Source organism: Triturus cristatus, chromosome 2_2 (genome assembly GCF_964204655.1).
Source record: "Triturus cristatus chromosome 2_2, aTriCri1.1, whole genome shotgun sequence".
Lineage (NCBI taxonomy): Eukaryota > Metazoa > Chordata > Amphibia > Caudata > Salamandridae > Triturus > Triturus cristatus.
Window position 1 is genome coordinate 1,152,317,904 of NC_140582.1, and position 26,229 is coordinate 1,152,344,132.

A 26,229-nucleotide genomic window follows, 5' to 3' on the forward strand; every position below is an offset into this window, starting at 1 on the left:
AAGGGAGTCCTTTGTGTGTGAATGTGTGAACCGACGCCCGCCTCGCAGCCTGGCAGATATTCAAGACTGGAACACCACGCATCAGCGCAGTGGTAGGAGCTGCTGTTCAGGTAGAATGAGCACACACAATGTCCAAAGGCTGTTTCTTGGTCAATCCGTAGCAGATTTTAATGCACAGGACAATCCATCTAGATATGGTTGTCTTCTGTACAACTATTCCAAATCAACTATTTGAGAACCCCAAAAAGTGTTGCTTGTCCTCCTGACGATTCTTGGAATGATAAATGCTCAGAACTCTCTTTGCGGCTAGGCAATGAAATCTCTCTTCCTCCTTTCATGGATGAGGTGGGGCGAAGAAAGCTGACAGGGAGAGTGGAAGGCGTGCCAACTTTCAGGAGTTATGCAGCTTTAGTCCTGAGCACTAGTTTGGCCGGGAAGAAGTGGTATAAATTACTGGACAGGCAGTGCTTGTAGTTTAGACTCATGTGACGAGTGGACGTTATCGCTATGAGGAACGATGTCTTGAAGGTGAGCAATCAGGGAAAGCTGCTATTAATTGGCTTAAATGGAGTACACATAAGTATAGTGAAAACAAGACAGACTGAGTGTGCCTATTAAGGCATCACAAATGGTCTTGGTGGGAACATATGAGTTTGTCCTTTCAGAAAACAAATCACAACAGGTGATTTGAATAAAGATGGCCGATCAGGTAAATGTAAAGGTTGAAAGGTGATGAATAACCTTTAACTGTTGCCAAGGATAAACAGAAAAGTAATATCTCAGACAAACGTGCCTGTAAAGGTTGGCTATCTCGGGATGAACACCTGACAGCAAATGTTCCTCATAGTCCTGCAAAGACTGTTTCAATCAGGAGGTGCCCTCCTGGCACGATGCGACTCACTACTTTGGAAGGAAGATAAAAGGTGTTGCACGACTTGGGAGATGCCCTGAGGATTCAGCCAGTTCCAGAGGCTCAAAGCCTCCTGGCAAAGGTCCCATGGCCCCTCTCTACCCGGTTTGTTGCTGTAACACATGGCGGTAGTTTTGTCTGTGAGAACCTGTACCCGTTCTCCCTTGATGGACGAGAGGAAGGCTTTCAGTAGCAAGCAAATTAACCGCAACTCAAAAAGGCTGATATGGAGGCAGGTTTCTACCTCTCCTAAATGGCCACCCCATCTCAGCAAAGATGCATTCGTCACGATCATTAGTTTTGGTTAGGTTAGGGAGATGGGTCTGCCACTAATCCAACTGCGGTCCAGAAGCCACCACTGAAGATATTTTACAGTCTCCATCAACACCTGGATTGAATCCAGGAGGCCCCCTTGGTGCTGAGCCCCCTGCGACTTCAGAGTCCACTGCAGCGCCTGCATGTTGTAGGTCAATAACCTCTGCTGCCCAATATGCTCCTTCTCTGACATCAGTGACGTCACTGCCAGTCAGCCATTGCATCATATGGGGCTTGGTAGGCAGGGCCCGGAAGTTGGGTCTGACCCCGGAACGTGGTCAAGAGGAACTGTCAGCCTCGATGTATGATCCACCAGTGGTAGACTGATGGGACGCATACTTGGATGCATAGGGCCAAAAGGCGCTCCAGAGGGATCCAGTAGGGTACCAAAGATTTGCAGCATGACCTCTTTGAATGCCTGGACCTGCTGCGGAGCCGCCAATGGACCAAGTCTGACACTGAGACATGGAGGTAGCCGTGGGGCACACAACACCTCGTGGTGGGAACAAGATGAGCAGTGCTTTGACATCTTGCATTTCTTTTTCTTTGATATGCCATATACTCTGAGCGGAGTAAGAGCACTCGTGGCCTGAGGAACGAGAACAAGTCTTCGAGCAGGAAGGACCTTTAGGTTCTGTTCCACAGAGTACAGCTTGTCCTCATGGTCCAGAAAGGTTTTTGGATTCATCAGAATGAATATGTCACACAACATTGAGTTCAGTAAGGAGTACAAACACCAGTGACAGACCTCTCGATTGTTTGGGGCACTCCTTGCAAGGTTGGAAACCTGTTGACTTGGGGGGGATTAGACATGTTTTTTGCATACTGACAAATCTTCGAAAACATTGACAAGTTGGTTTCTCAGATCCAACAGAAAATGAGGAAGCGAGCTCTCGCTGCACATTGCCAGGCGTAGAAAGGAACTCATATCAGCTTGTGGAGGTGGCAACTATGTAGGAGCCTAGATGCGACATCTGAGGCAGGGCGGATCTGTCGTGGACGAAGGAATTTCTGAAGAACATTCTCTGGATCCAGTCTGTTGCCCTGGGGCTATTAACAAGATGAGGACTCTGTAGTTAGAAGTATCCATCAGAAGTTTCGGTTTAAAACATGAACGCAAAAAGGAAGGTATGCACCAACATGAGGTTCCCACAGAGGCATTTTGAATGGAACTGGAGGATTTGTAATCTGGAACCTTAAGATTAAAAGTAAAAGGAAAAAAGACCTGGGGAACAAATGTCTGCTGAAATAGCTACTAAAACATTTTGCTAGCTTGAGAAAAATTTACTTTTCAGCAATGTTCAAGTGCACAGTGCTGGCAACCAGAGGGTAAAAATGAACTGCCCTTGCACCAGAAAGAGACCATAGCCCATTTGGTTCAGTAGACTGCCATGCCAGTCAAAAGGGCACCCAGAACATTAAAGAGTAATCCATTCGTCAAAAGTGCTAAACTCGCAGGTTCCAAGCATGAGGGCTCAATGTGACAGATTTGAGGTGTACAGCCTTCTCTTCTGAATATCTTTGTACAACAGTGGAACAGGCAGAAATGCATAATACAGTTTGAACATTCAGATCAAACGCAGAAGGTGTTAATCTTTGGTGTGAGTCACAAAAAGGTTACGCTCAAAAACATTCCAGGCATGAAATACGAGAGCGCTATCTCTGAAGAAGCATCAAATAGTGAGCTATGGAGGACAATTTTTTCAATCCATCTGCAGTTTTTTTCTGCTTTCATGCCAAACGAGCTGCTGATAACTTATTCTTTGGTCTCTAAACCACGACCACAGGACTATGTCCTTTTGGCACAGGTGTCTGTAGTGCACACCCCATTTGTAGAGGTAATAAATAGATGGTGTATTGTCCCTCAGGAGCTGCACCTTTTCTCCTTGCATACGAGTGAGAAAAAGCTCTTCAAGCCATACACATGGCTCTCCACTGTCCGAGACTGATATACAGCCGTCTCTCCTGTGGTGCACCAGTGGGCATAGCTACCTTGTACTGAAGTATAAGCAATCACCTTCACCAGAGGCCATGGATGAAAAACCTTTGAGTAGGTCAGAGGGGCAAGCTCATCAGTCGTATAAGGAGTTTTATGTAGTAACATAAGTGGTCTCCACTGAACAGTCTCACCTGTTATTACCTCATGTTTCCAGGGAGATATATGATGGTAACAGGCCCATAAAGACATACTGACACCATCCAAACCTGAGATGGGAGGGACTGAGGAACATGTTGCAAATGATTTAAGTATCTCATTACTGAGTAACTATTAAAAATACACAAATCCAGAATCGGATGCAAGTTGCTCTTTCTTTGGTGCCAGAAAACAGCTGGAGGAGCAGCCAGTGCCCTTTTTTCCAGTAAATACATTACTGTGGCTTCGGAGTAGCAGCCAGTGCCCTTTTTCCAGTAGATACATTACTATGGCTTCTTTGGCAAGAAAGGAACAAATATGCTTTTTTTTAAATACCAATAAGCCTAGCGGCCCTCCACCATCCCCGCACCCCAACCATAAACAAAAATGTAATGTCACATGGTTGTTCTTTGTTGATCTTGTCAAAAGTCAGAGGATAACTGTGGGTCACAATTAATGATTCAACTCAATGTCAATTTCCTAAACTGTCTGTACCCTTACGTTAAAGAACTCTTTCACCTATCCAGCATGTTCAGAGCAACATTTGCGCAACTATATGGTACCTGTCAGCATTGTATAACAATGTCACACACAGCATGCTTTTTTCTTTTTGGTGTGGTAGCCCATATTTTTTGTATCAATTAACACCTGTATGCGGCTGATCCACATGAAATATAAACAAAAAAAAGCATTAAAAACATACCCTTGCAAAACAATGAGAAGTCTCATTCTCTTTCTTGAATAGGCAGACTGGCGGGCAGTACGATTTTGCTGTGACTCAAGAACAGTTGAGAGGTAACGCTGGAAATGAGAGGCACTGAAATATTCTGAGCCATCGATTGTTTGACGATATACCATCCACCTACAATAAATATCACATACAATTGCACCAACATTAATAAACATAATTCCTTGATAATGCTCTACCATTTCTGGATAAGAAAATAAAACTACATATTAATACATTACTCTTTTAAGCATAATCTTTCAAATTTTAATTCCTTATATTGTTAATAATGTCAGAACTGGGAACGGTTTGCAACATTTTATAAATGTAACCCAGAAAAACAGTGGGATGTTGTCAGAACATTAACTCTTACACGCGTAAGTACCAATGCATGTCACAACAGTTGGACTTGACAGGTAGCACCCCAATCAAAAAACTCACAACTAACCATATCATAAGGGCAAAGCAAATGCTAGTCTTATTTTGGAGGGGATCCAGTTAGCAAGGAAATTGTCACTGGTACATAAATAAATCTTCTCATGTACACAAAAAACAAGTTGCTTATCTTCAGTAACACTCTTTCTGGTGGATATTCTAACCACAGATTGTTTGCCAGGCACCAGACTGAATCCGGAGAATTCGTTCAGCACTTTCCAGTAATGCTCCAGGGTTCTAGTGGTTGGCAACGTATGGCTCCACTGTGACTGAATATGACCCTGGAAGTGACAGAGCATAGCATATATAAGGACTATGCCGCTGCATTGGTTTCTTGTCTCTTACTCCTTCCGTGCCCTCAGATGCGGGGTGTAGAACTTATTGTCCACAATAGTGTGCTAATTCGTAACCTCAGACCCACAGACCAGGCAGGTGTGAGGGCAGTAGGGAATCTGCAGTTTGAGTATCAATCCGAAACAGCGTTACGGAATGGAACATGCTCTTTTCATGGATACTACCAACCACAGATTCCTTGCCTTTAGAACAGATATCATAACACTACCTTTCAAGGTGGAAGGTCTATGTAATGGGCTCAGAACAAAAATACCATAGGACCTACCGGGTCAAGTACCCTTCCTGTCAGACCCGCCTGTCAAGGCAGTAGTGTCTCCTAAATGTGTGCACTGAAGCCGATGTTGCAACCTGACAAATGTCCAGAATAGGCACTTCACTTGCCAATGCATTAGTAACAACTTTGGTCCTGGTGGATTGAGCCCTCCATCCTTTTGGGGGTTGATTGTTGGCCAATGCTTAGAAGATCTTAAAGCAAACGACTATCCACCTGAACTAAGTCCTTCTCTGTACCAACTTCTAGATCTGTGCCCCGGAGAATGCCACAAAAAGCTCCTGCATGTCCACCCGATAGTCTCTTGTATGATCAATGTAAAAACTTTAAGTTCCTTTGGGGGACCAGCCTATGGAGTCTCTCCTCCTCTTTGGAGGGATGAGGAGAAGCAAAGAACGTTGAGAGGGTGAGAAATTGCCTAATATGAAAAGGAGACAATTTTTGACAAAACGACCACCATGGTGCTCAACACCAGTTTGTCTGGAAAAAAGCTGCTGTAAGGTAATTTTACAGGGAGGGCCTCATGCTCACTCACATAGATAGCTGAATTAACCATGATGAGGAAAACAGCTTTCAGAGTCAAAAGACAGCTGATCATTGGGTTGGGGAGCACACAAGAAACTTCAGGACCAAATTGAGATCCCACTGAGGAATCTTAAAGGGTTATGGGGGAAACGTGTCAAACCGTTTGAAAGCCTAACGACAACAGGTGATTTAAAAAAGGATGGCTGATCAGGCAAACATAAAAAGGCCAAATGGACAGACAAATGACCTTTATAGGGCTCACTGCAAACCCTTGCTGAGCCAAAGGCAAAACTGACAAAAATATTTCTTACAGTTTGGCCATCAATGGGTAATGGGTCCTTGTTACGGGTGTCACACCAGGTCACAAACTTGCCCCAACATCTGGCGTAAACAGACTCTGCAAAAGGGCACATGACAGCAAGAATGACATGCACTACTTTAGGAGAGAGATTGAATGCAGTCAATTGTTGCCGATCATTCTCCACACATGGAGTTGTAGATCATGCAGGCTGGATGCAAGACCCTGCTCTGATGCTGCACCAGAACATCCTCCCGAAGAGTCAGCCTGCTTGGAAGACAGATGCCTTTGCCTATGCCCAAAGGGTCCTGGTACCCCAGTCTCCTGGCCCAATCTTACTAAAATTAACTGGGCCTGGTCGTTCTTGATCTTCTTTTGAATATGAGGAACGAGAAGCAGAGATGGGATAGACATTCAGAAGTTCTGCTCTCCACTCTAGGCAGCATGCGTCTCTGAAAGAGAGCCTTCTAGGAAATTCCAGTGTAAAAAAGAACTTACATTGCGTGTTCGTGGCCGTGGCAAAAAGATCAAGTCTGATTTTTCCCCGGTTGCAGAAGAGACCTTGCGTCACCTCCGGATGTAACTGTTTATCGTGATCTGCTAGGAGCCAATGGTTGCGCTTGTCCACCCTGGCATTCAATGATCCTGCCAGTTGGTTCACCACCAAGAAGATTGGTGGTCCACCTAATTCTAGAAGCACAAGGCCTCCTGGCACAAGTTCAGTGATACCACCCCGCCCAGTTTGGTGAAGTGTTAACTTCCATTGGTGGGCCACTAGGCATAGTCTAGTGAGTTAGCCAGCTCTGGCGTTTAAAAATCCAACCAGGGGATCCACGTCCAGAGAAACTCCCTGACAATTTAGCCAGCTTGTGGAAATATGGATTTTTCTGATCAGTTATGTCCCCTATCTTGGACCCCAACGGTTCCATGTATGAATCACAAGTACATGTATGTTCCCTCCAGTTCCAGTTATGAAGACGCAAACACATGTGCGTCCACCGTCAACATGTCCTCTGTCAGATCCGCCATGAATAGGCCGGATATTCTATTCCTAAGTATGAAAGGCCACCGGCTTTATATGGTTCACTTATGCCATTTTACAGTCCAGGCAAGTAGGCCCTGATTCTGTCATCGAACTCTTCTTGCCTTCTGCCTCTGAAAGCTCCAGTCTGAGCCTGCATCTGTAACCATGAACTTTGTCTCATTTCCCTGCGCGGCTCACGAAGCCTGACATCAGCCTGCTGCCTGCCAAAAACTGTATTTCACCTTCGAAATTATCTGCTCCGTTCCCTGCCCGATGCATTCCTGTCTAGCAGTTTAAGTAAACATTCTTCCAGCTACCGAGAAAAGGCCCGGCTTCTCTGTCTTTATGCAAGTAATTCATAGCCCTATTGCTATGGAAGATTTCCGCCCTCGCATCTAGTATAGACACTTAGGCGCTTGTACACGCACTAACAGTCAGTATAGAATAAGATACTACTCTAAGAGACCTCTCTTTTGGATAACATAGTTCTTTAAACATGGGATGTTAGATATGATTTGGGATTAGGTTGACTTGACCCTCCAGACTTCTGTCGCCACATGTAGAGCTAAATGTCAAGTCCCCTTCACCCCCTAGTTGCACGTCAATTACACGTCATGCTGCTGCGCGCGCATTTCTGCCAAGCATTTCTGCTGACATTGCGAAATTCTTTCATAGAACCACCCTATTATGACATCACATCTAATGACGTTCTTTCATCACTCCCAATTACGCCTATTTTGCTACGCACGAATATATTATCCGTATTATCAATTGTTACGCCTCTTGTATTTGCTTCACTGTAATGCCTATTGTATAAAAGTAATTGATTGTCAATAACATATGTACTTCACTTCCTGAACCTTCGTGGTGATGGAACTTGGAGCAACCGATTATAATCGACCATTGGAATAAAGCCCATTCCGAACCTCTAATACCACGGATTCTGCCTCTTATTTACTGAGCTATTTTATTATGTTTCTGTATCAAATTAAGTCCCGGTAATTAAATTATTTACCACATGAATGGCGCCCGAACAGGGACACTTTCTCATCTCACGCGCCGGCGGTGAGTTGCAGGCCCGGTCTCCTGCCACAGCTGGACGGACAATTACGCGTACCAGCAGGATTTCCTGTATCTCCCTCCGGTCGAGCGGGGGCGACTGAGGCTGCGATCAACACCCAGACGAGGCGGTGAGAAGTGCGAAGTATCCCGACCAGAGCCTAGCTGAGAGAGCAAGATCCGAGGTATACAGAGGCCCACCAGTTCCCGAAGTCCTGAGTCGAGTCCAGTTTCCGAAGTTTCGAGTCGAGTCGAGTCCAGTCCGGTTCAAGTTCAGTTCAGTTTTCGAGGCCTTCCGTTTCCGAGCTACCCGGTGAGTACCATTACTGGGGAGGCGTTCTGACGTGCACATAGGTTGTGCCGGTCAAGACGGGTTTGGGTACACAAATCCGGTCTGCACTGTTTCAGCAGTGTATCTGTACTGTTTAGCAGTATATCTAGTATATCCAGTATATAAATTCAGAATAATTCAGTTAATGTCGAGTATTATGTTTAGTGATTAAGTTTTCCTTAGACCATAAGCATCATTGTTGCTCAGTTAAATGTTAAATGTTAAATGTTTTAAGTACGTTCTGCATATTGTGGTGTGAATGACTGTTCATTATCGTGTTTACTGTATTAAGTTTTGTTCAAAATCAAGTATCAGATCAGTTTTCAATATGCCGCTCTTTTCGAAATTAAGACAGATCACAACAAGAAAAGGGGTACTCGAAGAAGCCGTTCCTATTCCTCCTAGGGACACTCCAGGGTACTTCATGTATCATAAACATGGCTTAGACGCTATATTATTTCTTGATTTATGGGTAGACTACACCAAGGAATTACCAGAAAGTCAGAGGTGGCCCACAGCGGGAACCTGGGATGCAGAGTGCATCATGAAAGTAGAGGAAGAGTTATGGAAAAGGAAAGTCAGACAGTCACAGAAAGACGCCGTTGAGTTATGGCGTAAAGAATCTCATAGACGTACAGAAAAAGCACTCCGACAGGAAGAGAAAAATAGAGAGAATTCAAATAAAGTCCGAGAAAATCTATTAATTGAAGAAGGTATCCGAGTGAAATCAGAACAAGTAGACAGACAAAGAAATGCCCTTATGAATGGTATGTATCCCCTTCTGGCCGAAGGATTACCTAAGGCTACTCCGGAGATACCAAAAGACTTGCCACCCCCATTGTTTCCAATAAAGGTACATCCTAAGGGGCATCCTAGAACCGCAGAAGACGTTTTTCTTTCCTCATATTTAGATGACGCAGCTCCCGAGTATGCAAATTCCGCCCCACATAGGCCGCCTGCCAGGGAGGTTCAACGCCAAGATCCAGTATCTCTACAGCAACAAATCCTGACACAAGTTCCGGCAAGCACATCTGTTTCTACATCTGTTCCTGCAGCTACTTCTATAGCAGTGTCCACACCTATAGTTGCTGTATCGCGTTCAACGAATCCTTTCACGCCCGATACCCCAGATGGGGCTACGGGAGGTGCTAGCAACATTTTTTCTACGCCACCCAGAATAAATAAACTTACCTTTCAAGAGTCAGCACATTCACGTACCCCCAAACTCATAAATGCCCGTACGCTTAAGGAACTTCTTGTAGATTGTAGATATGACCCTGTGCCCGGCAAAGAGGACGAAATGATCATGGCATCATTACGTATCAGACGAGCCGCAGTGTATTTAGGGAAGTTACCAGGAATGACTACGCATCTAGACAATATATATCATTTTGTTCAAACAGGGCGAGATTCTGAATGTATTAACAGAGCTATGGAATACCAGAAAGTGGAGATACAGGGGGAACTGTTACGTTTCCTCATAAATTGTGTGATCAGAAATCAAGACCGACCGGGGGTAGACCCGGAAGCAATGCAAATTCTTACCAGATGGAGCCAGAATATATCAGAAGGAAGACATGATAAGCAAAATTGTATAATAGCCATGTGCCGAAAGATCCGTAAAGAAATAGAACGCCTACACGAAGAAAGATTAGCGGTAGACCAGTTCGAACAAAACGAGGAGGAAGGATCAGGACTGCCCACAGGACAGTCAGACACCATAGCTTATGTAGGTAGAGGAAGATCTTGTAATAGTAATAGATGTCTTATTGGCCCGATACGTCCGATATGTCCAGATAATAACAGGAATTTCCAAACACCTATAGTTCATATAAGGTCTAACGAGCATTCGTTCAAAGCCGCTGACAAATTACTCCGAGAACGAAGGGGTTATCATTTTCTCGATTCTATGGATGAACAAGAATTAGCCAGGTCAGCTGTCCATTGGGTTGACAGTCCCGGAAAGTACAGTGATGATACAGTAGCACACACATTTTTGAATCTCACCCCAGATGAACAGCGTTTAGCTGGGATTTATATGATTCAACAACTCCTTATACTATATCAGAGTCAGCATTCGGACCCTGGTCCCTTACCTGACATATTGACTGAATTGCTCATGAATAGATGGAGAGGTTCAGGTACTAAATTAATTAAAGAAATACTAGAATCAAGAAAGCAGTATATTCTTTTTGTATGTTCAGAACATGTCTCATTGCCCATCAAGGAAAGAACCACGTATTACATGGACAGACAGAATCCCTTACGAGAAGTACACCCAATAAAGGGCGAGGACAATGAGTTTAAACGCGTATTTGTATATACGCCCATATCGAAAATAGAGTTGTTAGAAATGAAGAAAGTGGTACCCAGTCATGACAAAGACCCAGCGGGTTTTCACCGAGAAATTAAAGACATGTTACTCATGGGAGAGTATACCTATCCCGACATTATGACAATATTAAAGGTATTGATGCCTGCTGGCATTTATGAAAAACTCAGGGAAAAAGAGTGGGAGGTAGGAGACCAAAAGATAGAATGGTCAGCATTAGAAGCAGAAGAAAAGGCCCGAACTGCAGGAGCAGGACTTGGGGATAAAACTAAAGCACTACCAGGTTTACTAGTACAGGTACTGCCACGTTTATTAACTACGAAAAAGGAAGATTGGGGTACAATTTCAGCCTGTAAACAGAAGCAAGATGAAGACACTGGTGATTACTATGCCCGATTTGAAAAATGTTTTGGTATAAATAGTGGCATAAAAGCAAGTAGCGAATCATACCCACACCTGTTTGTGACAAAATTAGTAGAGAATGCCTTGCCTCAAGTGAAGAATAGAGTGTTAAAATTCGAGAGTACATGGCAAGGTAACACTCCATCACAAATGTTACAAATGTTACAGTACCATCACAATAGAATTAGAGAGGAACAAGAACATGAACAAAGACGCATGAAAGACACGAAAATGAAAATGCTAGTTTCCCAGACAGTTCCAGCTGAAGGACATAAAAAGGGTATGACACATTCCGGTGATTCAACAGGACCTGTAAAAGGGACATGCAATTATTGTAAAAAGCCAGGTCATTACGTACACGATTGTCCAGTTTTAAAACATAATATCGCCATAGGTAATACAAAAGAAAGACCACGGCCACCTAGACAGGATCAGAATGAACAAGGAGCCCCGCAGCATGCACAGTCCATGCCAGCTCCACCACAGTCTATACAGTTTGTGCCAGCTGCACCAGCGCTGCCTGTTGCTGCCACACAAACCACGACACGACAGCTGTACCAGACCGCACAGTATGACTATCCTGATTATCAGCGATACGCATGAACCAGCCTAGAGAGGGAAGTTGACCTACCCCTTATCGAGATCCCAGTAGACCAAGAAGGACCTTATGTACATAGTGAATTATTAGGCCAAGACAGAAAATTTTTACTCGATACAGGGGCAAGTCGAACAACCATAAAACGTAGTGAAGTTCCAGGGGCACCCCTCTCAGGCTCACAGAATATTTCCCTTGGTTTTTCAGGAAAACCTATTGTTAATGAAGTGTCACAACCTCTTCCACTTACGATAGGACCTTTGACCCGAACTACAGATTTATTGCTTACTAAATCATGTCCAGAAAACTTGTTAGGAATAAAAACACTGAAAGCTCTAGGAGCTATAATATGTTGTTCTCCGGAAGGAGTAAGATTGTTTTTACATGATTTTAAAGGTCACTATGTGTCTAGAGACATGGATCCCCGACTGCAGACTTTACCTACACATCTATGGGCACAAGGCCCTACTGACGTTGGTTGCATGAATATTACACCATATCGAGTCACACTAAAGGCAGGAGTGGTACTACCACGAATGCGACAATACAAGTTACCACCAGATGCTGTAGTGGCTTTGCTGCAAATCATTGATGAACTCATTGCCCAAGGAGTGGTTGTGGAAACAGACTCCAATGTATGTAATTCCCCGATAATTCAGATTCTTAAACGAACAGACCCGAAGGCCCCGCCAGTATATCGATTGGTTATTGATCTGCGCGAATTGAACAAATGCATTGTGCCACAATTCCCTGTGGTCCCAGATATCTCGTCATTACTGACAGCTATTGATTCCGAAGCAACATACTTTACTGTAATTGATCTCAAGAATGCCTTTTTCAGCGTCCCAATAGATCCGGAAAGCCAATATTTGTTCGGATTTAGTTTAAATGGACGTAGCTTTAAATTCTCCCGCGCACCTCAAGGATTCACAGAAAGCCCCAGCATCTATAGCCAAGCACTGAAACGAGAACTCGACAGTATCCACATGCCAGTTAACACTGCTCTGCTTCAATATGTCGATGATCTGCTGATCACCGCTAGAAGCGAACCCGAATGTGAGAAAGCCTCACTGACAGTTTTACAATTTCTAGCCGAAAAGGGTCACAAGGTGTCCCCTTCTAAGCTGCAATTCTGTGTCCAGCGAGTTGTTTATCTCGGACACTCGCTGTCCAAGGAGGGAAGGCAGCTTACACCCGACCGCATTCAGTTAATAGCTAACATGCCAATACCCAAGACACAAAAGGAGGTGCGGGCTTTCATAGGCCTCACTTCATATTGTAGGCAGTGGATTCCTCAGTATGCATTTCTAGCAAAACCACTCATTCAGTTGACAACACAGGAGGCAGCCACATCGACTGTTCTCCCTTGGACTCAGGAACATACACAAGCTTATGAAAGCTTAAAGAAAGCTTTATGCCAAGCACCTGTCTTAGCAACGCCATGTTACAGAAAACAGTTTACACTCTTTGTTACAGAACGCGAAGGTACTGCCTTGTCAGTACTCACACAGGAACAAGCAGGAGCACACAAACCATGTGCTTATTTTTCTAGTACATTAGATCCCGTAGCTCAGGCTTTACCTGCGTGCCTGAAATCAGTGGCAGCAACAGCTTTAGCAATCAGACAAAGCGATGCCATAGTGTTAGGACATCCATTGACAGTTCAAGTACCACATGCAGTAGAGGTTCTTGTGAATAGAACGCAAACACAACACTTGACTATAGCGCGACTTACAGGGTACGAGTTAACATTGTTTCAACCACATATAGAAATCAGACGTTGTAACACATTGAATCCTGCCACACTTTTGCCAGTAATCGGAACAGACCCACTAGCTCATGACTGTTTTGAAGTTATTACAATTACGACGAAACCCAGACAAGACTTGACAGACGTCCCATTGTCAGACCCAGACCTGACGTTGTATGTAGATGGTTCATGTATGAGAACAAGTACAGGAGACTTAGTGGCCGCTTACGCAGTCACAACAGACACTGAAATCATTGAAACAAATTGCATAAATACCTTGTCAGCTCAAGCCGCAGAGCTCATCGCTCTGACACAAGCCTGTATTCAAGCCACAAATAAAAAAGTCAACATATACACGGATTCACGTTATGCATTCGGAGTTGTACATGACTTCGGCGTGCTGTGGTGAGAGAGAGGTTATTTAACTTCCCACGGTGCCCACATTCAGCACGGACCCCTCATCCATGCCCTATTAGATGCAATACATCTACCCACTGCAATATCAATCATGAAATGTAAAGCTCACACGAAAGTTACTGATGTCATTTCTCAAGGCAATGATCTAGCCGACAGAACAGCTAAACAGACTGCTCAAACTCAAACATCCGACATGACAAAGACAATAGTCCCGATGCCAACACATTGTATGACAGTTAAAGATCCTACTCTTGACGTAATTGACATACAGACACATGCTACACCAGACGAAATAAAGAAATGGACCGAATTAGGAGGGATTCAAACGGATCAAGGATGGATGATGAAGGAAAAATCTGTGTGGTTCCTTCCTGATTCAATGGTCCAAGTTATAATTAACACTATACATAGTCCAGCACATCTAGGAGAAAAAGCTATGCTAGATAGCATTCAACACATTTGGTTCAATAAACATTTGCGAGCAGCAGCCAAACAAAAAGTTCGTACCTGTATGATCTGTTGCCAGTTCAACCCAGGAAAAAGCGTTCCCGTAGAACAGGGTGGATTTCAGCCTCCTGATCACCCTTTTGAAGTCCTCCAGATGGATTATATCCAGATGGAACGATGTCGAGGATTCAAATATGTTCTCGTCGTTGTTTGTGCTCTTTCCCGTTGGACGGAGGCATACCCGGTTTCAGATTACACTGCCCCGACTACTGCCAAACAGTTGGTTCGAGAAATCTTCCCACGATACGGTTTACCACGTGTTGTTCACTCAGATAACGGCCAGCCGTTCTCATCCGAATTAATGAAACACGTTTCACTTTTGTTAGGTTATCAGTGGAAATTCCACTGTGTCCGACACCCCGAGGCAGCAGGTCTCGTAGAAAGACATAATCAGACCCTGAAAATTAGATTGTCCAAAATATGCAGGGAGAAAGGTGTCGACTGGGTAGTAGCATTACCAGTTGCACTCTTTTACACAAGAATGGTAGCACACTCTCGAACAGGGCTATCCCCGTATGAAGTGATCTTCGGCAGACCACCAAATATGTGGGGGACGCCTATGCCACGCAAAATAACTGATATTGACTGTAATATGCTGACGGATTACTTGGCTTCCTTGATGTCTGCACTACAATCTTGTCGTTCACAGGTAGCTGCAGCTTTTCCTGACAACACTGAGGTGAAACCCCATGACGTAGTTCCGGGAGACTTGGTCCTCGTGAGGAACTTTGATCGAAAGACTCAGCTGGAACCTAGGTGGAAGTCGCCTCAGCTGGTGTTGCTCACCACAAGGACAGCCGTGAAGATCGAGGGCAGAAAAGGCTGGATTCATTCAAGTCATATCAAGAAATTTCATGGACTACAATCAGATGTGAATACCACACCTTGTGTGTCTTCACCCATTGACTCAAAACTTCCTTTTGTTGAAAAGAGTAAATCCGAACTGTATAAACTAAAACTCAGATCCAATCAGTCAAGCAATTTGATTGTTTAAGTCCTCTCCAAGGTGAAGCGGTTGAATTGTCTCTGACATGTATCCCTTGGACCTGAATAGAGAAAACACCCGAAAAATGTTGAAACGACAGGCGTACTGTAAATTACTGCGTAGTCATTGCATAGTGACATTATTAATTTTGTTCTTCTTAAGTCTTTTAATAATTACTGCAAGTATATTGTTGCACATATATTATCCTATTTCTAGACATGTTTACAATGTTACTACTGAACATTCTTTTAGTGAATTACCTCCGCTTGAGTTGTCTTATAGATTTGCGCTGCGCAATAACACGTTTATTAGTATGTTACATCATTCCCATCAGGTTAGCAATGCTACAAATTGTTGGATATGTGGCCGACTCCCTCCCTATCAGAATTATAAAGGAATTCTACCTCTCTTCCCATGCCCGTTCACACACAATGGCTCCTGTGGAGCATGGTTTAGTTTAATTAATTCTCTAGATTCGAATTCTGCAGTTTATCAAGATAACTGGGTATGGGGAAATTTGAACTTAGTTTTGCTTAAGGTCTGCTACCCTAACAAGGAGGGACTTCCCCAGAGAACAGGAACTGATCTAGAAAATGAAGTGTATGGATTAGGTAATTTTACACTTAATCTTATGATCTTAAATGTCGAATCCGAAGCTACTCCAATTTTGCCCGCTATGCCAATATTTCCAGTAAAAGGTGAATTATGTGTAAGAAAGAATGGTTCCATACATATGGGCCACAGTAGATGCACCACTGTAGTAGAATTTAGTGATCAAGGCAAGTCTACATTTAGAGCTTCTCGCCATTCCTATTTCATATGTGGTCAGACGGCATATGTACGTTTGCCTCTAGATTGGGATGGTACTTGCTACATTGGATTCCTTTTGCCACCTGTTTTTCTAGCTCCTCCTGATTATCACAGAAACACTCATTTAGTAAATAATAGAGTAAGGAGAGATCTCCCAATAGTCGATTACACTGAAACAGCATGGGAAAAATACACAGATTTCAATAAAGGTCTCTTTCCCTATATAGGTACTGTTACTAATAGTAAGCTGATACGTAGATTAACTAGAACCCTTGAAGCAGTAGTGAACGAAACTATTTCCGCCTTAGGCAATTTAACAGAAGAACAGTCTGCTATGCGGATTGTTGTGCTTCAAAATCGTCTTGTCCTTGACGTCATCCTGGCCGATAGGGGTGGAGCTTGTAGGGTCATCGGATCAAGCTGTTGCATTTTCATACCAGAAAATTCGCCATCTGTATATAAAGCCATAACTCGCCTTCATAAGATTGTAAGCCAGATACACCAGAACCCAGGCACCTGGACTTGGTCCGGTTGGTTTTGGAGTGTATTATCTACCTTTGGATGGAAGGTCCTATCTTTCCTAGGTATTGGCCTTCTCATACTATTCAGTTGCTGTCTATGTCTACAATGTGGACCAGCGATCTGTGGTCTGTGTGCCACATCGTGTTTCCACCACCAGGATTTCATTCATCACGGAAGAAGAAAGAAGAACAAATGATGCTATATGAACAGATCAATGGATTGATGAAGATTGATATCTCTTAACGGGCAAGTAGGGGACAAGGAGGGAATGTGGAAATATGGATTTTTCTGATCAGTTATGTCCCCTATCTTGGACCCCAACGGTTCCATGTATGAATCACAAGTACATGTATGTTCCCTCCAGTTCCAGTTATGAAGACGCAAACACATGTGCGTCCACCGTCAACATGTCCTCTGTCAGATCCGCCATGAATAGGCCGGATATTCTATTCCTAAGTATGAAAGGCCACCGGCTTTATATGGTTCACTTATGCCATTTTACAGTCCAGGCAAGTAGGCCCTGATTCTGTCATCGAACTCTTCTTGCCTTCTGCCTCTGAAAGCTCCAGTCTGAGCCTGCATCTGTAACCATGAACTTTGTCTCATTTCCCTGCGCGGCTCACGAAGCCTGACATCAGCCTGCTGCCTGCCAAAAACTGTATTTCACCTTCGAAAATATCTGCTCCGTTCCCTGCCCGATGCATTCCTGTCTAGCAGTTTAAGTAAACATTCTTCCAGCTACCGAGAAAAGGCCCGGCTTCTCTGTCTTTATGCAAGTAATTCATAGCCCTATTGCTATGGAAGATTTCCGCCCTCGCATCTAGTATAGACACTTAGGCGCTTGTACACGCACTAACAGTCAGTATAGTCAGTATAGAATAAGATACTACTCTAAGAGACCTCTCTTTTGGATAACATAGTTCTTTAAACATGGGATGTTAGATATGATTTGGGATTAGGTTGACTTGACCCTCCAGACTTCTGTCGCCACATGTAGAGCTAAATGTCAAGTCCCCTTCACCCCCTAGTTGCACGTCAATTACACGTCATGCTGCTGCGCGCGCATTTCTGCCAAGCATTTCTGCTGACATTGCGAAATTCTTTCATAGAACCACCCTATTATGACATCACATCTAATGACGTTCTTTCATCACTCCCAATTACGCCTATTTTTGCTACGCACGAATATATTATCCGTATTATCAATTGTTACGCCTCTTGTATTTGCTTCACTGTAATGCCTATTGTATAAAAGTAATTGATTGTCAATAACATATGTACTTCACTTCCTGAACCTTCGTGGTGATGGAACTTGGAGCAACCGATTATAATCGACCATTGGAATAAAGCCCATTCCGAACCTCTAATACCACGGATTCTGCCTCTTATTTACTGAGCTATTTTATTATGTTTCTGTATCAAATTAAGTCCCGGTAATTAAATTATTTACCACAAGCTTCAGAGGTGCAGGACCGCCTGGCACAGGACAAGATTCCACTCTGCTTGTTGCAATACCACATAGTGGTGGTGTTGTACATGAGAACATGAACCAGCCTCTCTTTGAAAAACAGTACAAAGGCTTTCAATGCCAAGCGAATTAACTGTAATTCCAACAGGACGATGTGGAGTTGATTCTCTGCCGGAGACTAGAGTCCTCTGATCTCAACCTTTCTCAGATGACGCTAGTCAAACTGAGTTCTATTAGCCAGCATTGTCAATCTTTTGCAGTCTCCTCCAAAACCTGGATGGAATCTGGCAGGTTTCCATGGTGCCCACTGAGACTTCAGATATCACTGCAGAACCTGCATATGCCATTTGCCATGGTTGAAAAGGAGGATGCAGGAAGTCAATCGGCCATTCACGTTGAGACCCAAGTACCAAGGTTGAAACACAGCGATCCTAGCCAGCATGTCCTGGACTGGTTGATCTAGAGGGAACGCCTGAATACACACCATATCCAGAATGACTCCGATGAACAAAGCCTCTCTGAAGGAGCCAAGTGTGACTTTGGTAGGTTGATAATAAACTCTACTGGTTTTAGAAGTGTCGCCGTTGTCTGGAGGTGGTCTGTGACTGACTGAGGCAACCCAGTATTCTACATCCAGTCGTTGAGGTAGGGGAAGACGGGCATGCCAACCTCTGAAGATAGGCTACCACCATCAATTTGGGCCACATGGCAACCCAGAAAATGGTCCTAGCCCATCTTGAGCCGCAAACTGCATTTGTGGATCTTCAGGATTCAGGACACATAGAACCTGGGCCAGTGTGAGCATTTTGAATTGTGCTTCCATAGGAAGAAGTTGAGAAGTTGTAGATCTAGAATAAGACATGTGCCTCCGTTATTTTTAGCACTACGAAATAGGAGGAGAAACAATTGCTATTTTCGAGGCCAGCACTCTCTCTATAGCAACTTTTGCCCAAAAAAAAGCCTATATGTCCTTCAGCAACATAGGCAAGTGCTCCTCCGAAAGCAGCTCTGATGTGGGTAGAAGATGCAGAGGGTCGGAAAGGAATGGCAGAGTGTAGCCCTGTTGAACGAAATGCAGGAACACCTGTCAAAAGTTATGTTCTCCCACACATGGAGGAAACGACTGATCCTGGCTCCCACAGGTAGGCATGTACCGCTAAGAAAAAACTAAAGGGGTTTGGAGGTTGATGCAGGAGGAACAGGGGACTGTGAGATTCACTGTCCCTGAAGGCATAGATGGAAATTCTCGAATGGTCCATGTACTCAGACCCCAAAAAGGACTGGGGCACCTGTTGCTGGGGCAGTGAGGCTTCGTGTTGTCTGTATGTCAAACACCTACCGAGGCCTCAAAAGAAGCAATACAGTTGGGGATACTCTCTTCATGGCTTAGAGTGCACTGTGGTTCTAGTCTTTTTTAAACATCTCCAATGCGGAATCGACACTCTCACTAAACCGGCGAGACCTGACAAAAGCCATATCCATCAGCAACACATGATCACCATGGAAGCCCGTGGATCTCATCCAGGCATGGTGCAGGAGCTCTGCCTAAGTAATCAGTAGTGTCCAGACCTGATCTGATTATATAAATTGATGCATCCTGGCGAAACTGAATAGTTTGTATCAGGTTAGCACAGAATTTCTCTGGGAGTACTGCCAAGAGCTCAGCGATCACAAACCATAATGTCTGGGCAGTACCTATCCAGTAGACAGCTGGCGCTGACTAATCGAAAGCTGGTGGAGATGAATATTTATTTCTTGAAAGCCTCAATTATTTTCAACTGTCTGAGGGAGGGAAGAGATCGGGAGGGAAGGGATCGTGAAAAATGAGTTGGGATTAACTTTGCTGGTAGATGCCCATACTACCAGGCTCTCAGATGTAGGGTGCTGTGTCAGGTAAGCAGGATCACCTGGAGCAGGCCTCTGGCATCAGGCTACCTGCCTATTTACAGGTGGGCAAGAGGAAGGCTTAGGCCCGGTACCCATTAGAGTGTCAGTCAGGGCTCTGTTGAAGAGCAAAAGGGGCTCGGGAAATTCTCTGAGTTTTCAAAACTTCTGTGAGGACACTGGTTTTTACTTCAACAGCATGTAACGAATTCTAGGACTTCAGCTGCACGTCGACGACCTAAGCAAATGAGGCAATTTCTACTGTTGAGGGGACAGTGCCATCATCAAAGTATGAGAGTGATTCATTCCCATTGTTACCAAAAGCTTGATGACTTTGTTAACAAAACATGATGACTTTGTTTACAGTCTATTTCGAAAAGTTGCAGAAGCGCTGAAGGACGGCTCTTAAATAAAGGCAATGTTCTGTCAGTCAGAATAAACAGGTACCAATCTTGTCTCAACTGAGACAGAACGTGACATCAGTGAAGGTCAAGATAAATTCGGTTCAGTCAGGCACAACCACAGGAACTGCGTCCTCCTTCAGCATCAGGGAAGGGAATAGAGAGGACCTTGGCACCAGATTGTGAAGTCGGCTCCAGAATCGCAGCTAAACCCAAAACAGGTTCAGGTGGCACAGACAGCTTGGCGAGGAGCAGGAGCGGGATTAAGACTGAGAGGACCCCTGACATTCTTGTGATTTCTCTAGATGAAAGTGCAAGACTCATCCCTCTTAATTTTCTTGTTGTTTCTCTTTGATTTACCCGAAGTCATGGACTGTAAGGATAACCTCTCGTGCGAATGCCTCTTCGTCCTCGACTTTGAGCAGCAACAGGACTTACACAACATTTCTCAGTGCTCTGTACATACAGCCAGGCTTTGCGTTCCCAGAACGCCTTTGGATTCATAAATGCACACTCCTCGCACGACTTGGCGTTGTGCATTGAACCCAAACATCAGAGGCATATGGCGTGAGGATCTGCAATGGACTTCTGTTTGTGACTGTTCCGACAGAGTTTATACCCTAAAGTTTTTAGGGGGGGATATTTTGCCTTGCACAGAAAAACAAAGAATTTTGAAAAGAAACTCGTCAACTGACGAGAAAAAAGTTGGAAGCTAGTTTCAGGTCTGCATATGAAGATGCAGAAATAAAAGGAACTAACTTTAGCGCGCAAAGGTGACACCTAACTACTGCTCTGACTGTCAATTCTCAGGCAGAACGAGCCTGAGGCAGTCCGGGATGATGCCATCAAAGAGCGTGCAAGGGCTAAGCTGTAAAAATCTTCCTGATCCAGTCTCGCACCTGGTGATATTGACAAGATGAGGGAATCACCAGTTAGAAGTACGAGTTATTTACCTTTGGTAACAATGTATCTGGTAGAGACTATTCTAGCCACAGATTCCTTCACGTAGAATTATCCCCAGGCGTGAGACTGGATCCGGAAACTTTTTGCCACAGCATCCCTGCGCGCCGGGGGCTGGGCGACATCACGCGTCTCCACGCAGGCGTCGTCCGCGTACGTGATGTCAGCGAGGTCACATAAGACCCGGCCCGTCGCGCCCACGTCAGTTTTCTTCGGAGAACTTTTCCGCACCACAACGCAGAACCACCAGATAAAAAACTGTGGAGGCATGGGAACAGTGTGTGAAGAGCAGAAAAATTGGAAAGAAACGGTGACTAACAATACCACCAGGGTAGTGCCAACACCGCAGAACCCAAGGGCAGGGAAAGAAGAAATAAGAATAACAAGCAGAAACCTGCGCAGTCGCCCTGCCAGCACATAGACAACCTCCCATCCCTGTGCCCCGGAGGCAAGAACAGGCGTAAAGTCATGGCACACGTAGGAAGCCCACCCCCCCATCCTGAGCAAGGAATGGGACCAGTCCCAAGACAGCCAGGGACAACAAACTTCCAAGCCACCCCAAACTAGAGGGCAACCACCCACAAGGGACAAGGGCAAGACAAGGCCAGATGACCCTTAATCAAAGGAAGCAATGGAGGGAAGGGAGGGGAGGGAGGACAGGGATAGAAAGCAATCCCCCCAAAACCTGGAGTAGCCAGAGCAGCAGGGCACCGGAGCACCAGAACCCCATCCTCCAAGGACCAAAGGAGGAATGAACCGCCCCCAGGCGGAGTCACTCGCAAGAACAAGGAAGGCACTCACAGGAGACACAGCCCCCCACCGGGAGGCGAGTACCGAAGACCAACTCAAGGGTCCTTGCAGAATAGGGGAGGAATCGTCTCTACCAGATACATCGTTACCGAAGGTTAGTAACTCGTACATCTGATAGAGACTACTAGCCGCAGATTCCTTCACGTAGAATAGATACCCTAGCAATAACCCCTGGGAAGGAGGGTCTGCGAAAGGACCCCACCAGCCAATGCAGAACAGAGGGCCCCACAGGGGACCAGAGCTGTGGACCAGGTAGAACCTCGCCCCTGCCAGGTCAAAGGAACCCCCAGAAGCAGAACCCCACCGACCCCAAGGGGAGGTAGGAGGGAGAGAAGGCTGAAGTGGCCCATACACTCACAGCAGAGGAACCAAGGGCAATGACTGAGAGGCCGAAGCACCCCACTGCCCTCACAAGGCAACACAGCTTCCGCCCAATGCCAAAACAGGAAAGCGGAAGAAGAAGCCTAGAGGACCCAAGGAAACTAGGGAAAAGAAGGCGAACCCACTCCAGATGGAAAGCATCCTGCCAGCCAGAACAGTGCCGGCAGTCACAGCCAGAAGCAAGAAGAGCAGCCCGAGGCCCCAAGAAGGCCTAGGAAAGGAGAACACAGGATCATCCCAGACCTCAGGATAGGAGCAGGGAGAGGAGGAGATGTCCGGGCCACCACTGCGAGTGGCCGCGCGCACGACCTCAGGAAGCTAAAGCAACCTACCTAAACGCCATGGAGAACAGGCCCCCAAAGGCGACCAGAACCCTCTAGCAGAGCGCAAGCCATATGACAGCTACCACTACCACACATAGGGTACGTTAAGTCCCAAGATATGGGACCCCTCTTTGAAAGAACTTCTGCAGCAGAGGAAAAAACAAAAGAGCCACGGGGAAAGAAACACCCCCGATGAAGGCTTGACAAGCAACCCAAACAAATCATAAGACCCAATCTTAGAGCCGAGTCTGCGCAACAACTCCTGCAGAACCACACACAATCAACAAAAGGGCTGTCCCGCAGCCAACAATGCCAAAGTCCCAAGGAAGGACGTAAACGGCTAGAAACACACTGCAGAGACAGAACAGCCGGCCTAAGAAGGCCCAGAATCAATCCAACTCAGAAGTCACTGAGGAGGGGACGGAGGAGGAGGAGGATAAGGCAGAGGAGGAGGACGGAGCCCTGCCAAGAGCCTTTGGATGGCGGTGTCGGCCGGGGCATGGAAAAACAGGCTGCCATCAAACGGAAGGTCGTTGAGTCGCTCCCGAATATTCTCAGGGAACACTCCATCCCGAAGCCAAGCATGGCGACGGAGAGCGACTGAGGAAGCCATGGCCTGGACCAGCACCTCCGAGCTGTCCAGAGCGGAGCGGCTAATAAACGCCGCAAGCTCCCGGCTATCCAATGCATGATGCCGTAAGTCCACCAGGCCAGACTCCTGCAGATCCAAGAGACACTACCGAGTCCCACAAACAGGAGGAGGCCCTAGACAGCACACAAAAGGTGTTAAGGGCCCGCAGGGCCGCGCTGGTCGAGGCGAACATGTTGCGTCCCCAAGAGTCCAGCCAGCGGGCCTCTCGGGACGACGGAGTCAACAGCAGCGGCAGGGAGGGAAAAGCAGTCCGCAAAAGGGGGCTGAGGGGTGAAGGGAAAGACACGCCGGGTCACGCGGCGCCGGGAGGTACCGGTGCAGAAGATGCTGAGGCACCGGGTCCCCTGAGCCAGGACGCTTTCAAGACCCCGTCAGGGAAGAAAGAAGCAAACTTTCAAAGGGAAGTAAGATTTCCCTCCCACCAGAGCCCTGTTGGAGGACTTCCCTTAAATGGTCCGCCGGAAAGTGAGCCACCGGATCACCCATGCGCAGGATGCCCACAGCCGTGGACACTGCGTGAGCGAAGGCCGCACTCGCCTCCGTAGGGCCCCGCGGTGGAGAAATGAGCTCCTGCGTGGGCAACGACTGCAAACAAAGGGGGCCGTCCCCGAGGCCAAGCGGGGTGGGCAAGGGCCAGACCTGGAAGTCAGAAGGAGCTGAAGAATGAGGGACCTGCTGCTCTTCCGACGAAAACCTCTGCCCCAGGAAGGGCAGGGAGCCACCCTTCGGCGCTGGTGAAAAAGACACCACACGGTGACCAGTCTCCGGGGAGGACGACACCAATATGAATGCCTCCGGAGAAGGAGCGTCCAAATCCGCGTTACGCCCCTGTGCCTTGCCGTAGAATCCGCTGCCTTAGGTAGGACGTCGGCACCAGCCGGCGTCGCCAGACAAGGGACCTCCAAGTCACCCCACACCGGGGACTGGAGTGGAGACCGGAGTAGACCTGGTGCCGCACCGGCTCCTGGGCAGCGCCGGAGTGACGCCGACCCGAACCCCACCGAGGTAGCCACCTGGACGGGGGAACGAGACGGGCCTGGGGAGTGGCACGAAGCCCTCGGACAGTCGCGGCCCAGAATGAGGTGAAGATCGCTCGACAACCCATGCGGTGGTGCCAGGGACGATTCAACCTGCGACTCGGCAGCCACCTGCGTGGAGGGACGAGAGGGGCCCAGAGAGTGACGAGGGGTCTCCCCTCGGCCTCGACCCGGAGCAGGACGAGGAGGGTCCACGGGCCTCCGTGGCTCCACAGGGTCCAGCTGCTGCTGGCGCCGTAGCGGCGTCACCTCGGCCTTAGACAGGACCACCCTGTCAAAGGACCGAGAGGGGCTCCGGGATGCGACCTGAGCCCCGGCGACCTCCCATGACACCACAGGGACCCCCGCGGGAGTTTGCAGCGAAGCAGAGACGCCGTGGCCTGAAGGAGGTGCCCCAGAGGAGCCGCACCCCAACTGCACCACATCCTCCAAGCCTGGATCCGAACCAGTCGGCGCCGGGGCCGGAGCCACCGGCGGCGCAGCAGAAGGCCCTGCGCAGAGCGAGGGATTCGCCGACACCCCAGGAGGTGAAGGAGAAGCAGACGCCAGCGAGGCCTGCAAAGCCGCCGTGTATGTCTCCATTTGGACTCTCGACACCCCAACACCGGGAAACGGTGGATAGGACGACACGCGGGCCCACATCTCCTGCGTAGAGTCCACGCCCCGGGAGGCTGGAAACCAGCCCCGGGGACAAACTGCGACACTTACCCACCGGAGAGCGACGCACACGTGACATCAGAGAAAGGCGAGGACGACGACCACGGCAGAGTCTGAAGCCGTCCGTCGAAGCAGACCGAGGTGAGGACATCGACCTGGAGAGACGCGCCGAGAGAAGTTTCATCCGCGCTCCCACCACGACTTCGGCTTCAACTGTTGGCACTGCGTACAGTCTGTGGTGCCGTGATCCTCCCCCAAACACCACATACAAATGAGGTGAGGGTCCGTCGCTGACATAAGATGCCCACAAGACATGCAAGTCTTAAAGCCCGAAGGCATTCGCACACTGTTCCACTAAAAAATGGAAGAAAAACGGGCCTAACAGGCCCGTAGCAAGGATCGGATCCACGTTGCACGCGGAAAAGGAAAAAACTGAAGTGGGCGTGCCGAGGCGGGTCTTATGTGACCTCGCTGACGTCACGTACGCGGACGACGCCTGGGCGGAGCCGCATGATTTCGCCCCGCCCCCGGCATTCTGTGGCAAAAAGTTTCCGGATCCAGTCTCACGCCTGGGGATAATTCTACATGAAGGAATCTGCGGCTAGTAGTCTCTATCAGATGTACCCATTAGAAATCTATTGTCAAGCAGAGAGGGCAAGGACCTATATAGTTAGCAGTTAATAGTATTCATCTTCCTTCAGAGTTAGCCTGTGCTCTGGTAGAAACCATTGCTCCTGGACTTTGAGCATCAGCAAGTGTATGTAAGTGCTTAACATGAGTCAATCCTGTCAATATATGTTTCTACTTCTCTTGGCATCATCTATAACACTACTTTACAACCGTTAGAAATTAACAAAAAGACTTTCCTTGCTATGTCTAGATTGATCAAAGTCGAGCATCATACACTTACTTTGCAAATATCAACAAACTGAGAAGTCACATTTAGAGTGATT

The 26,229-nt window shown here is 46.7% G+C and overlaps 1 protein-coding gene across 1 annotated transcript in view; it reads right to left on the minus strand.

Moving 5' to 3' along the window:
• Window positions 1-26,229, minus strand: part of DNAAF9 (dynein axonemal assembly factor 9) — a 1,049,036-nt gene that overhangs the window by 334,975 nt on the left and 687,832 nt on the right. Inside the window, exon 27 of the mRNA XM_085642690.1 lies at window positions 4,063-4,221. Within this exon, the coding sequence (XP_085498816.1) occupies window positions 4,063-4,221 (159 nt within the window). The remainder of the gene's footprint in view (window positions 1-4,062; window positions 4,222-26,229) is intronic.